Below are 22,010 nucleotides of genomic sequence, written 5' to 3' on the forward strand. Positions count from 1 at the left end.
AGAGTGGGGAATCCAATGGGAAAATCTCCTCCATGCTGTTCCCTTCCTTTCTACCATCAGAACTGTCCTTTCTGCCATCTCGAAGGACTGGAGGAAGCCCCCCTGGGTCTCTCAGCACAGCTCTGTCCTCTGCACCATGATCTACTAATCCTACTTTAGAGCCTCGGTCCTCCCTGCCTTCTATTATGTCTGTCCACTTGCCTACACTGAGCTGCATGAGGCTAGACCCACTTTTCACTCACTCATCTGTGTTGCCCCAAAGTCCTCAGCACAGAATGTTACACAGAGTGGGTGTTCAAGATAAGCTCAATGAAAATGTGGCATTTTTACTCTTGGATTTCTACTTTGGCATTTTTACTCTTGGCTGCAAGTGTCTTCAAAGAGCAGCTCAGGCCGGGAGGTCAATGCACTGACCCACCAGAGAGTGGCCTGGAGCGTGGGGGAGTGGCCCTATCTATCCTTGCATATCCATCAACAGCTCTTCCTCCGCCTTTCAGTCTTGGTATGGCCACATTTCAATCACCTGCCTGGGTGGAGGTAGGACCAGTGTCATCCCAACCAAGGCATGGATGTCAGGGCCTCATCTAAACAGAACACAAGGGTCCAAGGAGTGTTCCTTCTGACCTCACTTCTCTCTCTAGTCTCAAAACCTCTAGGCTCCTAAGAGGCTGCCCTGTGCCACCTGTGCAGGGGACACATTCCTCACTATCTGGAGTGGTTTCTAACGTGTCCAGCCTGCAGTGCAGGGAGAGGGAAGACAAGGCCACCCGCCATCGCGCCCGCGTATCTCGCCTCTCCCTGGCTGGCTCCTCGCAGGGAGGAACTGGGTCTTCGCTTCGTTTGTTTTTCCTAGTCCACCTTTCTGAAAAGGGTTTTCTCTTCTGTAAAACTGGCCTTGATTTTGTGAAGTAATACCCTTGAAGGGGCTTCAGGAAGTGCCTGGATATTTGGTGGTTTGGTATGGCGGGGGGCTCTCCACACTGGTCTGAGTGCGGGGAGAGGAGAAGTAGATGAAGTCACCAAAAGGGCCCCCAGAGCTGGAGCCTGTCACCCTTCCGAAGAGCAGCTACTCCCAAACTCAGCCCCTCAATGCAAGCTTCAAGAGACAGAACCAGCAAGAGGCTGTACTCTCAGGGCTGAGGACACAGCCTCTGCCCCCCAGAGCCTGCTCTGTCCCCACTCTGGCCCACCAGGGGGCGCCCAGCAGGGTTAGTTGACATTCGCTGTGAGTGGGACGGCCACTTTCCCCAGCCTCACCAACCTCCCCCTCCTCCCTTGAGTAACTGAATTTCCTTCCAGCCTCACACATAGCCCTCTGCATTTCCTGTCACCAACCCAGTCAAAGGAAAACCCTGAATTTACTGTTATTGTTTACCAACCCGATGGCCTCCTTACCGCAGAGCACAGACACCCGCCCTCACACCCAGGGCAGCAGAGCCTGGCCTAGACCACCGACCTGCCGCTAGTCTGGGGCTTCCTGTGCCCTCCTGGCAGGGAAGCTCAAGGATGACACTGCTCTAGTGATAAAGGCCACCTGGCATCTGGTATTTTAGGAAACATTTAAATCCATTCTCATTAAATTCTACACAATAGCCACAGGGCCTAGGAATATCACACCCATTTCACAGAAAAGGAAATTAAAACTTCCTCTATCCAATCTGAGTCTCCTCCCTGCCCCCCTGCCCTCCCTCATCAAGAGGACTTCCATGTGCTTTTTAAAGGAGCTCTAAATCTAGAAACAGGAGATGCAGGTCACATTCATCTGACTAGTCGTGTGACCTTGGGCAAGCAAATCTCTTTACTTCGCTGAGCCTGAGTTTCCTCACAGGTAAACCTGAGGCTAGACTGACTACCTCAGAAGGTTTTATGCTGGTGAAGAGATCAATGGAATTGCTCAGCATCAGCACTTAGTAGAAGCCCAGAAGTGTCCACAGCCCTCTTTATTTCCTGCCACACAAGGGTGTTCAGGAAGCATACCCAGTGTCTCCCCCCACCTCCCCACTGCCCCTATACCCCTGCAAGCCAGCATCTGCCTTTGGGGACAAAATTTCCACTGCCATCCCACCAGAGACGGCAGGAGGAGGTACATTCTCCCTACAGACAGGAAATCATGCTGGTGTGGAAGGTCAGGGGTCTGGGGGCCTGGGGAGGGTGGAAGGCACAGCAAGACCTGCTCACCATGCCAGCCCCTCCTGGCCCTTGATCCCAGCCATCTTCCTTGAACGTGGCCACCCCCAGGCTGGATCCTTGCTGGGCTAAGACAGACAGGGAAGGAAGTAAACACAACGATGTTGGGGCACGAGGACGAGAAGGCTGTGAGACAAGCCTCTGTGGCAGAATAATGGCCCCCAAAGATGTCGACACCTAGTCCCTGGACCTTGCATGGCAAAGAGACTTTGCAGATGGGATTAAGGTTAAGAACCTTGTGATGAAGGGATTGTCCTGGATTACCTGAGTGGGCCCAAACTCATCACACCAGTCCTTAAAAGCAGAGAATCCTTCCTGGCTGGGTCAGAAAGATGCAAGCTTGCTGGCTTCAAAGATGGAGAAAGGGGTCCATGAACCAAGGAATGCAGGAAGCCTCTAGAAACTGCAAAGGCAAGGGAACAGCCTCCAAAAAGGTAAGCAGCCCTGCTGAGACATTAATTTTAGGCTAGTGAGACCCTCTCAGACTCCTGACCTACAGAACTGACAGACAACACATCTGTGTTAAGCCACTAAATTTTTACGGCAGCAATAGTCTCTAATGACATCAGAGCTCTGACGATCTTCTTTTCCCTCTCCCAACTCCCTACCACCACTTGTTCCTTCTTCCCCTTGGGTTCTTGTTGCTTCTGACACTTTCATAAGCATAGACAAAATAATTGGATTTCTCTGAAAACAATACCTCATGCTGGTTCATTTTGAGCAGTGGATTCTAGAGTAATGAATGGAATCTCAAGGTGGGAACCAACCTCAGCAACCCATTCAGAGTCACGAAGAGGAAGTCATGGGCCCTCTAAGAGTGAAGCCTCTTCCCCAGGGAGGAGACAGGTCTGAGGCTGGAGAACACCCCAGGCCTTGGGATTCTGAGGCCCGAGTTCCAACCCAAACCAATTAGCACATTACTAATCCAAACCTCCAGCACATTACTGCACTCCCTTGGTTGGTTTCCCCACTCATTAAACAGGAATAAATCACCACCCTGTCTTGCCTTCCTCCCTTGACAGTTCTTAGGATCTCATAGGAAAATGTAGGAGAAATGGTCTAGGACATGCTATTCTCCACTTGACCGGGAGGCAAAGCAATGGGGTTGCTAGACCAGTTTCTACTTTAAGCTTTACCACAAATCAATTCATCCTGTGATCTCAAAAACCCCATCTCTGAGCCTCAGTCTTTTCATCTGTGCATGGAGAATGGGTCACACACACCCTGAGGTCTCTTTCAGTCTGAGGCAGAGGACTTTGGTTTCTACTGACTCCCTTCGCCCCCTCCTGGAATTTTCAGGTACTACACCAACCGGCTCCTCTGGTCTCTTCCAGGATTTTAGCCGAATTCACTACCACCCTCTCCTCCCCAGACCCCCTACCAGTGCCTAGTAGTGGCTATGTAGGTCAAAGAATGACATGATGAAAAGTAGCTTGGCTCCTGATTCGGTACTTGGCAAAAGAGGACGGGCTCCCCAGTACTTGTGCCTCCCCCACCCTGCTATAAAGGAGGGCAGAGTTCGCTGTCCCTACACCAGACAGGTTGGATCTCCTCCTCCCAACACACAAAGCCTCAGCATAGGTGGGGGTTTGAGGGCCTGAGCCCCAGGAAGGAAGAGAAAGAAAAACATTCAACTATTAAATCTGTTTAGTAAAGACAATTTCGCTCATACAAAACAACAGTTTACAACAATCTGAGTGCTGGACATGCCATCACAGAGGAGGGAGGTGCTGCAGGCACCTGCGCCCTCCCCCACCCCCAGAGAAGGCTGGGTGCCCCTCCCCACCTGCCCGGAGAGAGATGAAAGCTGAAGTGTCACTGCTGCCCCCTCCCCCAACAGGAAGGGGGAATATGGGACCGTGTCCAGAGAACCTCTCCCCAGGCTGCCCCTCATGAATACTGGGGGAGGGCCCCTCCCGTCACTGGCCTGGACACATGAAGCTGAGTTGTTTGGGGTGATGGTAAAGTGGCCGACGGGCAAGGGGGCAGAGTCGGGACATCTTTGGTGCGAAGACTGCCCCTACCCACTAGGCCACAAAATGGGAATTTAAGGGAAGACCACAGAAGTGGTCCTGCCTTTTCCCCCAAGGAATAGCTAGCTGTCCCCAGAGCCTAAGAGAGACACACGAAATCCAAAAGCTTTGTCAATATACACTGCCCAGGCTCATCCACATGAGCTGAGAGGTGGCCCACTGAGAAATGGCCAAAAATTCAAGAAAAATAAACAAGAATAGGTTAATAACGGCAACACAGGGAAGTAGAGAGACCAGTGCCTCAGAGGACCTAGGACCAGCACTAAATGGGGAGAAGGGGGTCCTGGGGGTGGGGGTCCAGTCTTCCTGATTGCTGTGCCAGGGTCCAAGTCACTCCTCTCTGTCTCCCGGAACCCAGCTGAGAGACAGGCCACAGAGGGCCCGGTGAGAGTCTGGACAGGTTTCCCAGGCACTTTGGCAGGCTCAGTACGGGCAAGGCAGGCCCAAAGAGGGAGAAAGTTCTTGAGCCACAGCAGGGCCTCCCTCTGCAGCCCTGCCTGCCCCTGGCCCCTCAAATGCACAGTCCCAGGCACAGATCTGGGCACACACGCACACACACACACACACACACACACCCACACACACACACACACACACTCCTGTCTGTTCGGCACGCTGGTAATGCCTGAGGGCTCCAGGGGAGGAGGTGGGTGGCACCCCCCCCCCCAAGGGTAGCCTGGATCTCCCAGAATGCCTGAGCCAGGGGGACCGCAGGCCGTGGTAGGGAAATACCGAGGGCGGATGGGACAACACAGGGATGCTCCCTATAACAGTTTCCACACATACCCTTTAACAAGCCCCAAACTTTTGCAGTATCCTTTGCAGAGAGAAAGGGGCTGGGTGGAAGGGAGGAGGGGTGGGGCAAAGGACAATAAAAGAGATTCCATAAAAATTCTAAGTCGAATTACTGATAAAATTGCAAAACGAGCACAGGTTCAAGAGCACCCTGCTCCCTTCTCTCCCAGCCTCGCCCTCTCTGGGGTGGCCAGAACCAAAGGCAGGATTCATCAGCCCCTGTTGCGGTGCTGGGCTCCATGCAGCTGAGGAGGAGAGGAGATGGAAGTGGATAGTTCTGTGTCTCTCCATTTAAAAATATATCCATGTAGAGAGTTATTGCTTGTCCTCCAGTGGGGTAGGAGGCACCCAGGGGCTCAGTGAGCAAGGGCCGCAGCCTCTAGGGCTCGAGCTTTCTTCCGCCTCTTCAGGAGCAGAGGGTTGGATGCGTCCTCAATCTTTTTTATCTTGATCTGCTCGTAGTCAACGCGCATTGTGGCCAAGGCACTGGTCATCTCCTCCTGGGGGCAAGGGCAGGGGGATGCAGGTGGGGATTGCACCAGGAAGGGCACAAAAGAAAGCCAAGGGACAAGGGGAAGGGAGAGCAGAAGAGAGATGTGAGAGACAGGAAACAAGATGTGGGGACAGAGCAGGATGAGGGCAGCGGGGGAGAGCAGAGGACACAGGCCCATCAGTGAGGCCACACTGCTGACGACAGCCTCCCCCAGCCCTGAGTCCCCAGAGTGCCTGGCCACCGTGCTGCTGCCACTCTCCTGGGAGCCCTCCCATGACCCTGCACAGGACCAGGAGTCAGGAGACCCGAGCTGGCCTGCCCCAGCCAGTCACCAGCTGCATGACCTTAAACAGGTCACTCCACCTCTCTGGGCCTCTGTTTCCTCATCTGCAAAATGAGGACATCGACCAGATGCCCTTTAAGGTCCTGTTAGAGACCCAGGGAGCAGAAGGCTTGTAGGAAACAGCCACAGCAGTTTGGACAGGAACACGGACTCCTCTGCCCACAACCTGGTTAGGGAAGCGGCTCAGAGTCGCTGCTCCCGTTGTCACAGAGACAGCCCTGGGGTGCGAGCATGCAGGACCAGCTCTCCCATTCACACCGGGGTGCTCTGCGAGCTGCCTCCCCCAGCCCCTCTCCCAGTGGTGTCCCTCACCTTGACATCCTCCCACCGTTCCTTGTCCTCCTTCAGGACCCGGCTGGTGTGCAGTGGGGTCTGAGGGACCTTCGTTGATTGCTGAGGGGAAAGAATAGGGTCTGAGTAAAAGCCTGGGGCAGGCAGAGTCCCAGCTAAGACCCCGTCCTGAGTGACAGTCCCCTTGAACCCAGGCCTCCGCCGCCTGCCAGGCTCACCATGATCCAAGGGTGGTTCATAAACTCCGTGATGGTCATCCTCTGAGTGGGCTCTGTTTTCAGCAGGTTCCGGATGAGCATCTTCACTGTGGGTGTGGGGCAAGAGACAGGCGCAGCTCAAGGGCCATGCTCCCTGTCCCGCTCCTTCCCACAGTTTTCAGGGTGAACCAGGCTTGAGGGGGGTTGCATGGAGGCAGATAGCTCAAGAACGGGCCCCAAAGACCACTATGGCTATGCCACTTGATAAACCGTACACAGCCCCACAGCCCTGGCCCCACCTCAGGCCCTTCACATAGGCCGGACACACCCAGCAGGTGTGGGCACAGGTGCAGACCCCTAGATATCCCATGTTATACCACCCACATGCATGCACACGCACAGACACACGCACGGGCACTTCTCCTTGTCCCGAAAGGCTGGGTTCCTACCTTCCTCTGATACTTCTGACCATTCTGGGTTGGGAAATTCATACTGGCCCATTCGGATACGAGTCTTCATGCCCGGAGAGATGGCAAGGCCATGATTGGAATAGAAGGGGGGATACCCACACAGCCTGCAGCAAGAGGAGGAAGGAAGTAGGAGACAGAGCAGATGTTATTTAGGGGCCCTGTACCAGGGATAGGGAGAGAAATAGGTTCCTATCCTTGTAAAGGTCACAGAGAAATAGGGGTTCGTTGATACAGGCACAATATGCAAAGTCTAGGAGACAGTCCAGGAATTCAACATGCCAAGTAGCTAAACCACACATTTTCTGGCCCATTAGCTCATTTATACCCAGCACTTAGCTGTCAGAATCCAATAGGCATTGAGAGAAGGGGGCATGCAGGGACTTCCCAGGGAATCCCCCACCCAAAAGGGGAATGCTAACATTTGCCTCTCCCTCTTGTCCCGGAGAGGAACAGCCTCCCTTGTCCCATCCCAGCACAGCCTGCCCTGGCCCCTTCCCCAGCACACTCACAGGATATACATGATGACACCCAAGGACCACATGTCACAGGATTTGTCATACTTCTCTGGTCCCAACACTTCTGGAGCTGCAAACCAAAGGTCAATATAGGTGGGCCTGGCCCTCAGAACAACTGGGATCCACCCTTTTCTCTGTGGACGATGCTCCCCATCCCAACCTTTCAGCCCGGCATAATAGGACAGGCAGATGGGGGCTGGAGGAGGAGCAGCCATAACCCAGCCCCAGGGCTGGAAGAGGGAGAACAGAAGACCCTCCTCTAAGAGGACCCTGGAGCTAGAATCTTAAGATGAAGAAATTCCTGAACTGCAAGAGACTTTGAAACTTTCAGACCCATGCTGTCCATTTAATTTAACAAATATGCTTTGAGAGCTTATGCTGTGTCAGTCAGCCGAGGCTCCAGAACCAAACCTGGGTCCCAGACTCCAGAGCGCACAAGTACACAAACTCCTGCCCATAATCTCAAGCAGAAAGTTCCCACAATTCCTCGATCCCAGCTTAACTCTGACAAGCCCCACTTCTCATGAGCTTCCATTAGAATGAGTGCCAGAAAGTGCCACAAGGACACGGCTCTCCTAGGACTTGCAAGAGGAAGGTCTGAGAAAAGCTCTGGGAAAAGAGCAGATTCCTGCGTCTCCTCTGTACTTACCCACGTAGTATGGTGTGTAGCAAGGAGTGGTCAAGGAATTGTGGCTGGTAGTTTCCTTGGCAAAGCCAAAATCAGTGAGTTTCAGAATGGCGTTGGGCCTTTTAGAGGTGTATAAGAGATTCTCAGGCTGCAGAAAGAGAGAGAGGTGAACAACAACCCTGCCGAACCCATGAGGGGCTACCAGAAACCAAAAGGGTGAGGTTTCTTCCCTTCTCTCATTCATTCAACAAGCACTTGTCAGTCCTCTGAGCTGCAAACTGAGGACATCGCTCTACACGCTCAGGGCTCTGCCTTCACAGAGTTTATGGGATGCTTGGAGATGAGACAAGCACTCAGAATCAGCGGTAGACACCACAGGGACAGAAAAACCAAGGGTGTGACTGTAAGGTCTGACCACAATGCTGAGCAGGGCCAGAGAGGGTTTCACTCCTGGGTTTGTAGGTTTGCCCGTGGGCAGAGAGACTAGGGCCCTACAGGGCACAGAATGGCATGCTGCCCCTTCTGCTTGCAGAACCAGGCAGCAAGGGTGCAGGTCACCCCACCCCACAGCCTCTGTAGCACCCAAGCCCTGCAGGGATATAAAGAGCCGGCACCTTGACATCCCGATGAGCAATGTTGATCGAGTGCAAATACTGGATGGCCTCGCCAATGCTCTTCATGATTTCTGATGCTTCTGTGGAGAGGAGAGAAGGTGGGAGTGGGAAAGAAAAGACCTGTCATTAGGTTTGAATACCCAATGAACCAATCCTGCCCTACCCCTGCAGCCTGAGGCTCCCACACGCACCACCTCACCCCAGAAACAAAGAAGCCAGGGGCTGCCATGGTCAGCTGAGCATGAGACCCCTGGCTGGAGCTGAAGGGGGCAGCAGCCTCGGTGTCTTTCCCTGAGAGCCCCCTTCAGATCCCCACTGCCCTGCCCTGCCTGGGCCTGACCCCCTCAAAGACCCTTCCTACCTCTTTCTGTGAACGCTTGGTCTCCTCGGTCCTGGATTCGACTAAAGAGTTCGCCACCATCCAAACTGCAACAAAGGCACAATGAGATCTGGCGCACGTGACATCCCACGACCACTCTCCATGGGCCCCCCAAAAGAAAGCAAGCATTTCCATGTCAGGCTTCAGAGTCCATGCCTGGGCTGTCTTCAGAGGGTGAGGCACCAGACCGGGGTGTGGGGTGGGCTGGGCCAGGAACAGACAGCAGGCGCTTACCACTCCATGACGATCAGCAGGCACTTCCTCCCCGCGTACAGGTTCTCATAGACATCCACGATGCGCACGATGTGCGGGCACTGGGAGGCCCGCCAGTGCAGCTCCACCTCCCTGCGGGCCTTGGGGCAGTCCTGCAGCATCTGCAAGCACACAGAGGAACTGCACTGCCTCACAGGGGACAGGCAGCCCTGACCCATGTGCCCTGACATCCCCACTGATGCATCATCAACTCCCTGTTCCCGCTGGCCCCCTACTGTCCCCTCAGCATTTTACTTGACTTCTGCTTCTCCTGGAGCCTGTGAGGCCTTCACAGCTCCCTTATCTGCTCTAAATGAAATCTCAATATGACACTTCTTGGGACCTTGACAGCTACTGAGATCAGCCCTTGGGCCATTCAGTCCAACAGGACCTTTCTCCAGCTGAGGGCATGAAGTCTATTCTAAAAGGTAGGCAGCAGTCAGGTATTGGAAGACAGGGGGTAGAGGAGATACAGGGAGAAAGACCGAGAATTACCAACACAAAAATGGAAGGAGGCCTAGAGAGAGCGGAGATTCCAGAACCAGCAGAAGAAAGGTGCCTCCAAGATCACTCAAACCCAGCACAGCAAATCCAGAGCAATGTTCTTTCACCTCTGTGGTTTACTTCATTCAACCAACAGATAGCCTCGGGAGTCAGCCAGATGTTGGTATGAATCCCAGTTCTTACTAGATTTGCAGCTTTAAGCAAGTCCCTAAACTCACTGAGCCTTGTTTTATGCCCCCCTCCTCTTCCTCCCTGGACCAGGTGGCCAGGGGTGTTTAAGGACGCTGGCCCCTCACCAGTCTCAGGGGCTGAATCTTGACTAGTCCAAGCTAGTCTTGTTAATTCCAGTCCCTTTGCTAGTGACTAGGTTGGGAACAAGTCAAAGACCCAACTGGCCAAGAAGAATTTTGTAAAATGGGAGCTTCCGTGTCACAGATTTATTGTGAGGATTAAATATTTCTACAAAGCACCTAGCAGAGTGCCTGAGATGTGCTCAATAATAATAGCTGTCATTTTTATTACAGTGACTAAGTTCAGGGCATAGATAACAAAATAATTAAGACAAGAACCCTTACAGAGTTACCATCTTCACAGGAAGTCAAGATCAGCCCTATGCACTCCAACTACTTTGGGCATTTAGAGGGCTGGGGTGTCAGGGAGACAGGCTGGGAAGGAAATGGACAGGCAGAGGAAAGGAATCTAGGCAGGAGAAATAGCAAGAATCAGGCACTGACTGACTGAGATGCAGTGGAGTTGGGAGTGGGCAGGGGATGCGGCAGAGAGGGCTAAGAGACCTCCTGGAAAGTGCATGAAACTTGGCAAGTAAGATCAGATGGTCAAGATGGAGCCAGATTACAAAGGGCAGTAAAAAGCAAACACAGGAATTTTCAACAATAAAACTAACACGCATTTATGATACAGCCCATAATATGCTGAGCCTTTCTAATTGTACAACAATTGTCATTTTACAGGATGAGGAAACTGAGGCTCAGAGAAGTAGCATGCCCAAGGCTCAGTTTCTAGGGAAAGGCAGAGCCAGTGTCGAAATCCAGGCCTGGTAGACTCCAAAACCCAAGCGTTCTCACCACACCACCTAGCTTTTGGAAAAGTTTGGAGGCCAAGACTTCTCAGACTCGCTCTGCAGAGGCAATTCCCCAAACAGCTGTCCAGAAGGACTCAACTAGATGGCTCAGTATGTTCCACTGAGTGTGCTGGAGCCAATAGGTGCAAGAGGCAAAGTCCCCATGGGGTCACACTGCCACCTTGTGGCCATCTGAGGACACTGCACAGGTCCTGGGTTATGCCACTTTCACCTTCACTCATTTGGATGGACCAAGAAAAAGTTTACTTTCCCAAGCTCTAAGAGGAGCAGGAGAAGGCAATGGACAATTTCATTTGTAAAGATATTCAACCTCTGTATCCTAGTTTGTATAATCTTGGGTTCTATATATATATATACACACACCTATAAATATACCTGATGCTAGATTTTTGAGAAGTACTCCCTCACTATAAGTATTGGTTCCTCACAATTGTTTTAGAAAAATATTGCAATGCATTAAAATCAAGTGTTAGGAAATTTCATGGTCTCACCTACAATAACGTTTATTTTGCAACTGAACTATTATTAAGTTGTATATAACTGAAAAAAAAAATCAATTCAACAAGCATTTACTGAGCTCCTACCCTGGAGCCACACATCATGCCGAATGTCAAGACGAAACAGAGGCGTCCTGACTTGAAAAAGCTCAGGTTGGAGGGGTGGGTGAGATAAGAGGGGACAGAGGCACAGAAAATGCTTATTATCCAGTGAGCTAATATGCTGTAACAGTGCTAACTTCAAAAGGCTCAAGAGCGAGTTTGCAAAGCAGTCAAGCAGGAAGGACCTCTGTCGCCCCCTACAGGCACACAGGAATTGAGGCTCAAGGAGGAAGCATCAAAGTTGTCAAATTTACTCAGAGGCAAGTACATGGTCATGGATTTACAATCAGGAGAGATTAGGGTCCCAGTGTGGAATCTGTCAATTTCTGCTTGCATAGCCTTAGAGAAGTCATTACCTTTCTGAGCCTGTTCGCCATCTATAAGATACGGGCAACGACACCTGACAAGCTCCTCACCACTGAATTGAGACTAGAGCATGCTGTTGTAACCAATACAAGTCACCAGCAAGGTTGTAGGCTAGGTTCCCATCTTTGGCCTGGTGACCACTGCCTGGGCATCAGCTCCCTAGTCTAATCAACCAGAGCTGTGCTAAGTGAACATGCACCAAGGCCAAAACCCAAGTGCACATCCCTCTGCACCCCCTGAACTGAAAGCACTCACGCACATTTTGCTCTTTCTGCCTTGGACACTGGGTAAAAGAGGATTTGCAGTCAGAAAGCCTGGGTTCAGATGACACTTCCAGACTTGTGCAAATTCTTCTCCTGTTAGAGGAGATAGATTGACGTAGTATAATGAACCTGGGCTTTGGAATCACACACATTTTGAATCTCAGTCCTCACTTCCTAGACTGTTAGGCAAGCCAGTCTACCTTTCAGAAAAGGGTTTCATCATCTATAAAACTGGATTTGATTTTGTGAAATCATACCCTTGAAGGTTCTTCAGAAACTCTATTAGGGTACTTTTTACTTTCAAAAAATTTACCATTTTGCATATTTAGGCATTATCTCCCCAACCTGAGTTTCTAAAGGGCAAGATCTAATTTGATTTCTGCTTAATCCCTCCCCTCTTCCTTCTCCGACCCACTGTTTAATGTATTTTTGAACTTTTTCCTACGTTAGGAAAAATGTATTTCTGAGCCAACGTCCCTCATCCTCTTGTTTTTTCCCATAATGTATCTAAACTCTGTCCCACAACGGTCACCTCTCCCAAAGTGACTGTGAGTGAGGGTGAGCTGCAAACAGGTCTTCTCTGTGCTGAAATAAATTGGAAATAGTAGTATTTTAAAATTCTTAGACAAATATTATGAGAATTTGCCATGAAGACTGTTAATTGACATCCATGCAGGCACATGTTTATCAGAAATCCTTGACTAGATATGAAAATCCACCCAGACAATGAAAGCAAGACCTTCAAATTGGTCAGGCAGGCTGCCTGACGTCACAGGGCAGAGCGTGAAGAGCAAAGAGGCTTTGTAGACAAGTGTGGAGAGAGGAAATCAAGAATGTGCTAATCTGGAGTACAGGGCTAAGTAAAGAACAGTGGGAGAGGTAGCTTGAGTGCCAAGCCAGAGAGAGAAGAGAGAGCGAAAGAAGGCAGGATTCCTAGGGCAGTGCCTGGGGCCAATGGAAGAGCAAGGTACAGGCAGCAGTTTCAACCAGAAGCCAAGAGAGTCACATGGGAAAAGCTTGGCTCCTACTCCTCTGGCATGCACAAGGACAACGGAGGCCAAAGGGCTCAGGACCATAGTTCTGAGGGCCAGAGACTGAAAGAAAGAGGGTCTTCCCACTAAAAAGTCACAGGCCCTTAGTCAAGGAATGCCTGCAAGGGATTGTGAAATATTTCAAGCCCATGCTAAACCTGGACCAATACTGTGACTTGCCTCGGGCCCACGTAGTTTGTGTGTGAAACTCTCCCGCACTGTAGAAAAGGTTAATCGTTGCGTGTGCTCCACGGCAATGCAACAGGCAAGGCCCTCTGCCAAGTGTGGCTGAGGCCAGAGACCAGGCCACAGAGCCCGAGGAGGAGCCTCTAGGACGGTGGCAGTGAGGGAGATGTGGCAGCTGCCCAAATACAGGTCCACGCCTCTGTCTCTATCAGAACCTGGAGGGAAAAGGGACAGGACCCCCAATTCAGGTTGTGCCCGGTCCCCTGTTCTCCCCCACATGAGATCTTCCATCACTGGGCCACAAGAAAAGACTTGGAGGTAGGCCGCATTCTAAGCCTAGCCAAGCCAGCGAAAGGGAAAGACAATCGGGAGCCCGAGGCCTGAGGCACTACTCACCAGCAAGGCAGATAAGAAGACAAGCCCCGGGCCCCAAGGGATGCAGACCCCCTTCACAAGGCCCACTCCTCACTAGCTTGGGAAAGTTTTTATCCCCTGTGAGGCTCAGTTTCCTTATCTGTTAAATAAGATAATAATAGTCCCTACCTCATGGGGTCACCATGTTAAATGAGTTAATACATGTACATTATGCATGAGCGCATTAGTGTTTGCTATTATTATTCTGCTCCCTACTCCCATGTGTTAGAGTCCCCCAGGTGGGCAGCTGGGATCCTGACCACGCCCATTTCACTTAAGGTATTATTAACAGCTCTAGGCAGTGGGCGGAGGGGAGACCCAGGACACTGGGAGGGAGGAGGGCTTTGGCATCCCAGCCCCAAGCTCTCCCTCCCTACATCACCTAAACTGGACAGCGGGGGGCGGGAGGTGCACATGTAATGAGAGAAGGAAGACACCCCTTCCTGAGGCTGATTCTGATTCGGTGATGCAAAAGTCTGATTCAGGAACCGCAAGTGTTGTCGATGATGAGTTGTGGATGTGAGTGTTGTTGAATAAGACTGCCTCTGCACTCCCAGAAGGGGGTCAGAACAAAAGCGCTGTGTGTTGTGCACTGAACCACCAAGCCTGTGGGCCAGAGCCACCCGCTCCTCTCCCTGGACCACGGATGCCTTCTTCTATACCACAAAGAGGACGGCTGGCCTGCATGCTTTATGAGGTGAAAAGAAGAGAACTTGGGAGGAAACCGAGGACAGAGGGATGGGGGCCCTGGGAGCACTCTGTGTTAAGTGGCTGCTAAGTACTTCCAGTGGGTTATCTCATCCACCTCATGCCCACCCCTGGAAGGAACATCCTATTTTATAAATGAGAAACTCATTACTGAGGGATTAATTTGAGGCCTTCCAGCCAGTTGTACGTGGCAGGGCTGGAATTTGAACCCTGCTCTTGCTGCTCCTAAAGCCCCCTTCCCACCACTCCACAGTATATCTGTATATAACTATATCTATCTGTATCTGCACACATACACACACATATATAAAACAGTAAGGGCATTAATACTCAGTAAAGTGTTAACAGTAATTACCTCTGAAAGATAAAATCCCAAGAGATTTAATTTCTTTTATTATATCTTTACTTTCTAGTTAGTTTACAATTAGCATATGCTACTTCTTAAAGAGACAAAGAAGCTTAGCTCTCCAAATTTTAATCGGAGAGCACCGTCCACACCCCAGGCCCTATGGCCAGGGAGCAGTGTCTCTGAGGCTCCCAGGCAGCTCAGCTGCCCCAGGTTAGCAGATGACAGGCTGCCCTTGAACAGGAAAGCAGCTCACACCCGTAGGCACAGGCTGCTGCCTGGGGCACTTGCCCCCACCCCTTTCTCTTAGAACAACTATGGTGCAACCTGTTCAATCCCTCTTTGTCCTGCTCCAGCACTTCTGGGCCCTGACCTGGCTACCAGATCAGACCTCCCCAGCTAGAATAGAGCATCCATGTCTAGCTCAAAGATCTCTGGACCTCTCCTTTCAGCCTGCAACCTGGGGAACTGAGCCTCCCATAGCCCTAAGGAAGTTGCACAACTGCAGGACAGGACACCTGTCCTTACATCATTCATTATTTCTGCCAGGTTCTTCTAGAGCCCCCATCCCTGGATCTGGAGCCAGTGAGAGGGGCAGATGAAGGAGGCACACAGCACTTGACCTCACCCTCACAGAATGCCATCACTCAGCAAAAACTCTGAGTCCCATTGAGTGCCACATACTGCTTTAGGGGGTGCTGAGGATGTATTGGAGAATGTGACAAACAAGGCCTGTACTCCCCCATGGAACTTATTTTATACTTACTGCAGGAGGTACACAACAAACAAATTCAGAAAAAAAATTGTAAGTACATATTATGATTTGTGCTGCAAAGAAAGAAACAGGATGCTGCCACAAAAGGAGCAGTAGTGGTGAGGGAGGATCTCTCTCATCTCCCAAAAGTACAGAGAGCTGCTTACAAGCCAGAGAGAGAGACACACTCATCTAGCCAAGCTCAGGAACATAAGAAATAGCAGACAGTAAGTCTTGGTGGGACTACTGACTTTCCTCTATATCTATGGGGGAGAAAAGAGCATGTCCCCCTTCCAGAACCTCTGCAAAGCTCAGTGAGGAGTGAATGATGGTCCCTGGCCTTCCCCTGGAAATGTGATCTAAACATAAATCTAATAACAGCTTTTAAAAGCCTTATCAAAGATTCACACAAGCACTGCACTGGGCCCTTCCTGCTGGCGCACGCATTCCCAAACATTTGATCAGGAGGTAGAAGCAATTTTCTATTTGTTATTGACTTTCATAAGTGTAAATGGAAAAAAATCCCCACCAAAAACAAAGCTAAAACTCACAATGGGGAATCCCAGAACCAAAAGCCTTAAAACAACCACACCGCCCAGAAGATAGGGCCCGACCATCCCTGTTGTCCTCCCTCATTCTCCAGAACCACAGCAGGGCCAGTCACGAAAGACAGGTTCAACAAAAAGGCAAGAGGCTTAAGTATGTGCCCACATGATAGATAAAAGGCTGACTTAACTGTGGCAAATCAACTGCCAAAGATTAACAACCCAATATATAAAAATGGCCAAAGGACAAGAACGGACAGTTCAAAGAAACACAGATGGCCCAATGAGAGATGCTCAGTGCAACTCGTTAGAAGAGAAATGTTCATAAAAACAGTGACGATCATTTCACCAGACTGGTAACATTTTTTTAATATTTGACCAAAACAAAACTCCTTGGGTTTATGTAAAGATTTGGGGAGAAAAGGTACTTTGTCAATGCACTTACTTGGTAGGGATATAAACCAGTATATTTTTGGAGGAATTTAGCTGTATCTATCAAACTTGTAAAAGTTGAAACCTTGGACCCAGTAACTACTCAGCTAGGAAACCTTCCTACAAATTACATTCATAAAGCATTTTAATGGCAAAAAGTGGTAACGATCTATATGTCCACTAACAAGGAGCTGGTCAGACAAATGACAGCAAATCCACACGACAGAATACAGTGCAGACGTGTAAAGACTGCAGCAGCTCCTCATCCACCGCCCTGGGGAGGACTGGGCATTACAAATGTGAAAGCAGATAAGGAGTAAGACCATACCTCGGCTTTATCTTCAACGTTCTAGTTTTTTAACGGAACCGCACTCACATTATAAGTAACTTTTAAAGTATCTTAAAGACAAGAAGCAAATACACCAAAAAGTTAATAAGTGGTAAATTATAAATGGTAGTAATATGAGCGACATTTTCTTTTGTGTATTTTTTAAAATTCCAAAAGTAAAAAAGGAAAGTACTGGACAGAACGTATAGTAAAATCCCATTTGTGTGGTTTTGTTGTTGTGTTGTTTTGTTTTTTAAGACAGAGGGGAGATGATATATGGATTTGTGGATGCCTAAAGTTTACCCAAAAAAAAAAAAAAAGTTAACAGTGCTGACAACTAGTACTACGTAGGTACTAGAGAGATATGTATATTTTTCTTCCCCCCCCCCTTTCATTTTATACCTTTATGCACAGTTTGAATCTTTACCATCTAGACAATTTTATTTTATTTTTTTAAGAATTAAATCAAAGGGTTTGGATCCTTATGTGCAGTATGCCTCAGGTCTCAAATTTGAAGACCCGGCCTAAGGCATGACACAGTTATAAGGGCCCCAAAGGCAAGCCAACCCTCCCCAGAGAAAGGGAGGTGGGAGAGGATGAGGGATCTCATACTGGCCACAGTGGGGAAGAGAGGCCTGGTGTAACTCTTACTAGGAGGGTAACACAGTTGATGTAAAGGCCTGGCATCTTCCTAGAGGATGGAACTGAAAGTTGATAACGAGTGGGCCAAAGCGTCACACCACCACTGCTAACCACTTCTGACTTACACAGAAATGCACACTGCACACAGCAGGATGCCAACCACTCAGGAGCCTTGGCTAGGAAACTGAAGGACTGGGGGGACTCAGATATTTCTGTTTCTTCCAGCACATGATTATTACTTTGAAAGAGAAAGAGGAACTTCATTTATACTGCACTGATCGTATGCCAGGTGCACTTTATATACTAAAAATATAGCTACATGTAAGCCTCCTAAGAGCCCTATAGAATAGAGTCAATTGCTGACTCCACCGTGCAGTGCAGGTGTGGCAACCAGGGCTCCATGTAGTAACTTGCCCAAGGCCACATGGTCAGTAAATGATAAAGCCAAGATTCAGACCCAATTCAGACTCTAACCTCCAGGCTTTTTTTTTTCCCCACTACAAAGGAGGTTTTAACAAACCCTGAGCTGCTAATACTAGTTGGCCGTTAACCTGTCTGTCTCCCATCCTGCTCTGCTCACAGGCCTGCCCTGTGTGTCTGCATCCCTCAGGCCCACCGCAGAGCCTGGTACAGAAGAGCTGCAATAAACACTCACTGACTAAATGCGCAGACTGTGTATCAGAACAGCTTTACTAACAAGATACAAGTTATCTTTCCCTAGGAGACAAGAAGATGAATGTAGGAAGGAAACACTAAACTCTCCGAGGTGGCATTAAGCTAAAATCCAAGTGGCAGGAATAAAACTATCATGTTCTTTGTAGTACCTAGGTATAACTTAAAAAAATGGGATGGACAAATTATCAAGAGAAGTTAAGATGGAAGGAGGTTAGGAATACTGCTTCTGGCCTAAGCAGCCTCTATCAAATTGACCCTGTACAACTGCCAAAGCAAATTTAAAATTGTAATTCAAAGTGACAAATGCAATCTCATCTTCATCACCCCAATTTAGTGGTATGAGATTCATGGCATGTATACCTCATCAACAGATCTAAATGGAAGTGGAGGAGAGTTGAGAGAGAAAATGGAAGAGGGCAGTACACACACACACACACACACACACACAAGGAAAAAGAACCAAAAGATAAATAATTATTGTGGTCACATATGGGAGAATACACGGTCAGAGAAGATATGAACCACTCTTTCCCATGCAGTTAGCAAAAATAGCCCAGACACAAGACAGAGCTCAAGTCACCTAACACGATCACGAGGACATCTGTGAGAGAGGGTAAATCATTTTCTGCTAAGAGCAGGGCACCTGACAAATTCTTGTCTCAGCTTACTAAAGGTATCACCTCTCACACAGCTAAGATACACAGAAACTGTTACCCTGAATTCTGACCAGGAAGGGAAATCTAATAAATTATGTCTTTAAAAAAAAAACCTTAGCAAAAACAATAATAACTTACATTGGGAGGAAGTAACCTTGTCAATTTAGAGTTCAAAGGAGGGAAGAAAAAAAGCAAAACAAAAAAACCCCAAAAGACTGGGACAAACACAATTGTTTAGCGTAGACTTCAAGAAAATCAATGTTTAGATATAGAGACAAAGGAGTGGCGTGGGCAGAGATCCCCAAAGGGAATGCATTTTGAAATGTACAACCCAAGTCTCTAACCATGAACCCTGACCACCTAAAAACACAATAATCAGGGGGATGGGGAAGGAATGGTCAAGGGGCATAAAGAATAATTACGATTTGTAACAATATATATGCTAGTAATATTGATTTGATCAACATATCTCAATGTTGAACCCCCAAAATATGTATCATCAATTTTGATTCAATAAAAATCTTTTTAAAAATTAAAAATTAAAAAAAAAATTAATAAAAAAAAAAAATAAAAACACAATAATCGAAGAAGAAATCAGGAGGGGGCAGCCACAAATGCAGGGCCACGGCACAGGGAGGACTGATGAGCTCAGATATTAAAGGATGTGTCCAAAGATATGAGTAACTGCCCAGCAGCCAGACAGACCCAAAGAGAATGGCGTGGGCTCACAAAACAGAATGAGCAGAGCCTGTGAAAATGCAAGAACTCCCAGGAGTGCGTCCTAAAGCTGCATGTAAAGCTACAAGAACCCAGGAAGAGACAGCCTCCGACAGGGACAGAGGCTCCAACACACAAAAATGACAGAGAATGGGGGTATGTTCATCTCCAGTGTTCCATCTTTTCTAACAAGGAGACTGCTCTTCGGACTAGAACAAGCTAAACATTCACACACATTCTCTCTCTCTCTCTCTTTCTCACTCACACACACACACACACACACACTCTCTCTCTCTCTCTCTCTCTCTCTCTCTCTCTAACTCTCTTAAAGGAAACCTCAAATCCAAGCTGGGTCAAGAACCAACTTACAATCAATCACCTAACAATGACTGAGTTCAAAGATCACAATCTTAGGAGCACGGCACCTCAGGATGCAGAAAGAAACTGTGGGTGTGATCCAGCACCACGCTGGTATCACTCAGGAGCCATGGGGAAGAGGGCCGGGCAATGCTCTGCTTTCTGGCACGCGCACTTTCTCAGCACCACTATGCTCCAGGCACCAGACTAAGCACCTGAGGTTTCAACGGTTCACACTCTAGCCAAGAGGGAAAAAGAGAACATACATAAACAAAACAGCTAATAAAGAGCTATAAGGAACTGGTTTGGCTTTTTGTGTGTTAGTTTAAAGGGAAAGGGTAACGTCTGTCTCTGGGAAAGCTCTAGAACAGAACATGAACTGTACCATCACAGCCCAGCCTGGGCTCCCTGAGTAGCCATGGCAAACCAGTCTCATTTCCTTTTCAGTAGAAATACTAAATTATAGACCAAAAGAATGCCAGACACAAGGGGCCTTGACCTCTACAAGGTATACAAAGTCTCCTGCCAGATCTTTGGGATGACACAGAAAGAGGGGGTGAGATGACGAAGCATTTAGAAATATTTGCAGTTGTTATAAATGACCAATAATAAAGCGCTGTTTAATGAATCTAGGGCAAGCTGCTGAACAGGCACCAAACTGAACTCACTGCCCCCTCTAATTTGCTCCTAGATCACAGGAAAGGGCAATGACATCATCATCTAGCCAGGCTCCCAGACATCAATCTCATCTTCAGCCTCTCTCCTTCCTTCGCCGACAGAACCAATCCAACTCTGTCTCTGGAAAGATCCAAATCCATCTTCCCTTTTCCAATCTTGCTGCCCCTTGCTTGTCGATAGTCACCTTTTCTCTCGTGTGCTTTCCTTTGTGTGATTTTCAGATGGTAGACTTATTCTGTTCCTATACACCCGAGGCCACCTTCCAAAAGGCAAATCTGAGCAGGATTTTTTCTTGCTTAAACATCTCCACTGGCTAACAGGATAAAATCCAAATTCCTTAACTTAGTCTTTGCTGGCTTGACCCATATCACCTGTACTTTAAGCTACACTCAACTTCTGGCCTCGGACAAGCCATGCCTTTTCATGATTCCATGCACTTGCATCCCTCAAGAACCACTGCGGGGTCATCTGCTCTGTGAAGCCTCTCTGACCACTTCCAGCAGAGTTAGCCCCCCTTTCCTCTCTGTTCCCGTAAGACTCTTGTTAAACTCCAACTTCAGCACTCACTGGTGTTATAAACAAGACTGTTCCTCTTCCCACTGTAGACCATCGTGACTCTTAGAGTCTGGACCAATGTCTTATTCATTTTTTATTCCAAAGCCTAAGTAAGCCCAGCACATGGCATTTATGAGGTACTCCAGAAATATCTACTTGTTAACTAAACCCAGAGAACACCTCCAGTGACAAACCAAGGTATGCCATTCTTGGCTTTGCCTAGTATTTTACCAACAAGTAGGTTAAAAACACAGTAGACAGCAAGCTTATCAAACTTGCAAGTGACAGAAAAATTGGAAGGACATTCAGTGTGCTGGTAGATTTTTAAAAGATTACAGTAGGAGAAGCTATGGGTCAAAATTAACCAAAAAAAAAAAAAAGTCATAAGTTAGGGCTCAAAAAATCATCTACAGTAGCACATGATCCAGATGCACATAACATGAGCAAGAGCAAAGGCTCTGAAACCAGGCTGCCTGGGGTGCAGGGTCGCAGCTCCTCCATTCACTAGCCACAGGATCCTCGGCAAGTTTTCTAACCTTACACCTCAGTTTCCTTCACTGTAATACAGGGATAATAATAATATCTAATTAATAGGATTGTTGTTTAGCTGATAATAATATAACAATACTTAGAATTGTGTCTAGCTCAATAAACTCTTTCATTATTATTATTATTTGTTGTTGTTGTTAAAAGCTACTTCTAAGAAAAGGGAAGAGAAGGTGTAAAGCACTATGGTTAAAAGCAAGGGCTCTGAAATTAGACTGCCCCAAACACCAGCTCTACGCTTAGTATATGTCCGACTTTAACCAGTTGTTTCACTTTCTAAATCTCCTTTGTCCTCGTCCATTAAATGGAGCTAATGACAGTATCTGCCAATGATATTCATTCAGCATTATTTCAAACTGAAAAAAAAAAAAACCTGAAATAAACTAAATGTCTATTAACAGAAAATTGG

General features: G+C 48.4%; 1 protein-coding gene across 1 annotated transcript in view; it reads right to left on the reverse strand.

Moving 5' to 3' along the window:
• Positions 1 to 3,816: 3,816 nt before the first annotated feature.
• MAPKAPK2 (MAPK activated protein kinase 2) overlaps positions 3,817 to 22,010 on the reverse strand; it is a 44,392-nt gene continuing 26,198 nt past the window's right edge. The window contains exons 2-10 of the mRNA XM_063114853.1: positions 9,180 to 9,319; positions 8,928 to 8,992; positions 8,567 to 8,646; positions 7,974 to 8,100; positions 7,319 to 7,394; positions 6,789 to 6,913; positions 6,361 to 6,446; positions 6,164 to 6,244; positions 3,817 to 5,515 (exon numbers count right to left, since the gene is read on the reverse strand). Of these exons, the coding sequence (XP_062970923.1) occupies positions 5,372 to 5,515; positions 6,164 to 6,244; positions 6,361 to 6,446; positions 6,789 to 6,913; positions 7,319 to 7,394; positions 7,974 to 8,100; positions 8,567 to 8,646; positions 8,928 to 8,992; positions 9,180 to 9,319 (924 nt within the window). The 3' untranslated portion in view covers positions 3,817 to 5,371. The remainder of the gene's footprint in view (positions 5,516 to 6,163; positions 6,245 to 6,360; positions 6,447 to 6,788; positions 6,914 to 7,318; positions 7,395 to 7,973; positions 8,101 to 8,566; positions 8,647 to 8,927; positions 8,993 to 9,179; positions 9,320 to 22,010) is intronic.

The sequence above is a fragment of the Cynocephalus volans genome, chromosome 11 (assembly GCF_027409185.1).
Source record: "Cynocephalus volans isolate mCynVol1 chromosome 11, mCynVol1.pri, whole genome shotgun sequence".
NCBI classification, from domain to species: Eukaryota; Metazoa; Chordata; class Mammalia; order Dermoptera; family Cynocephalidae; genus Cynocephalus; species Cynocephalus volans.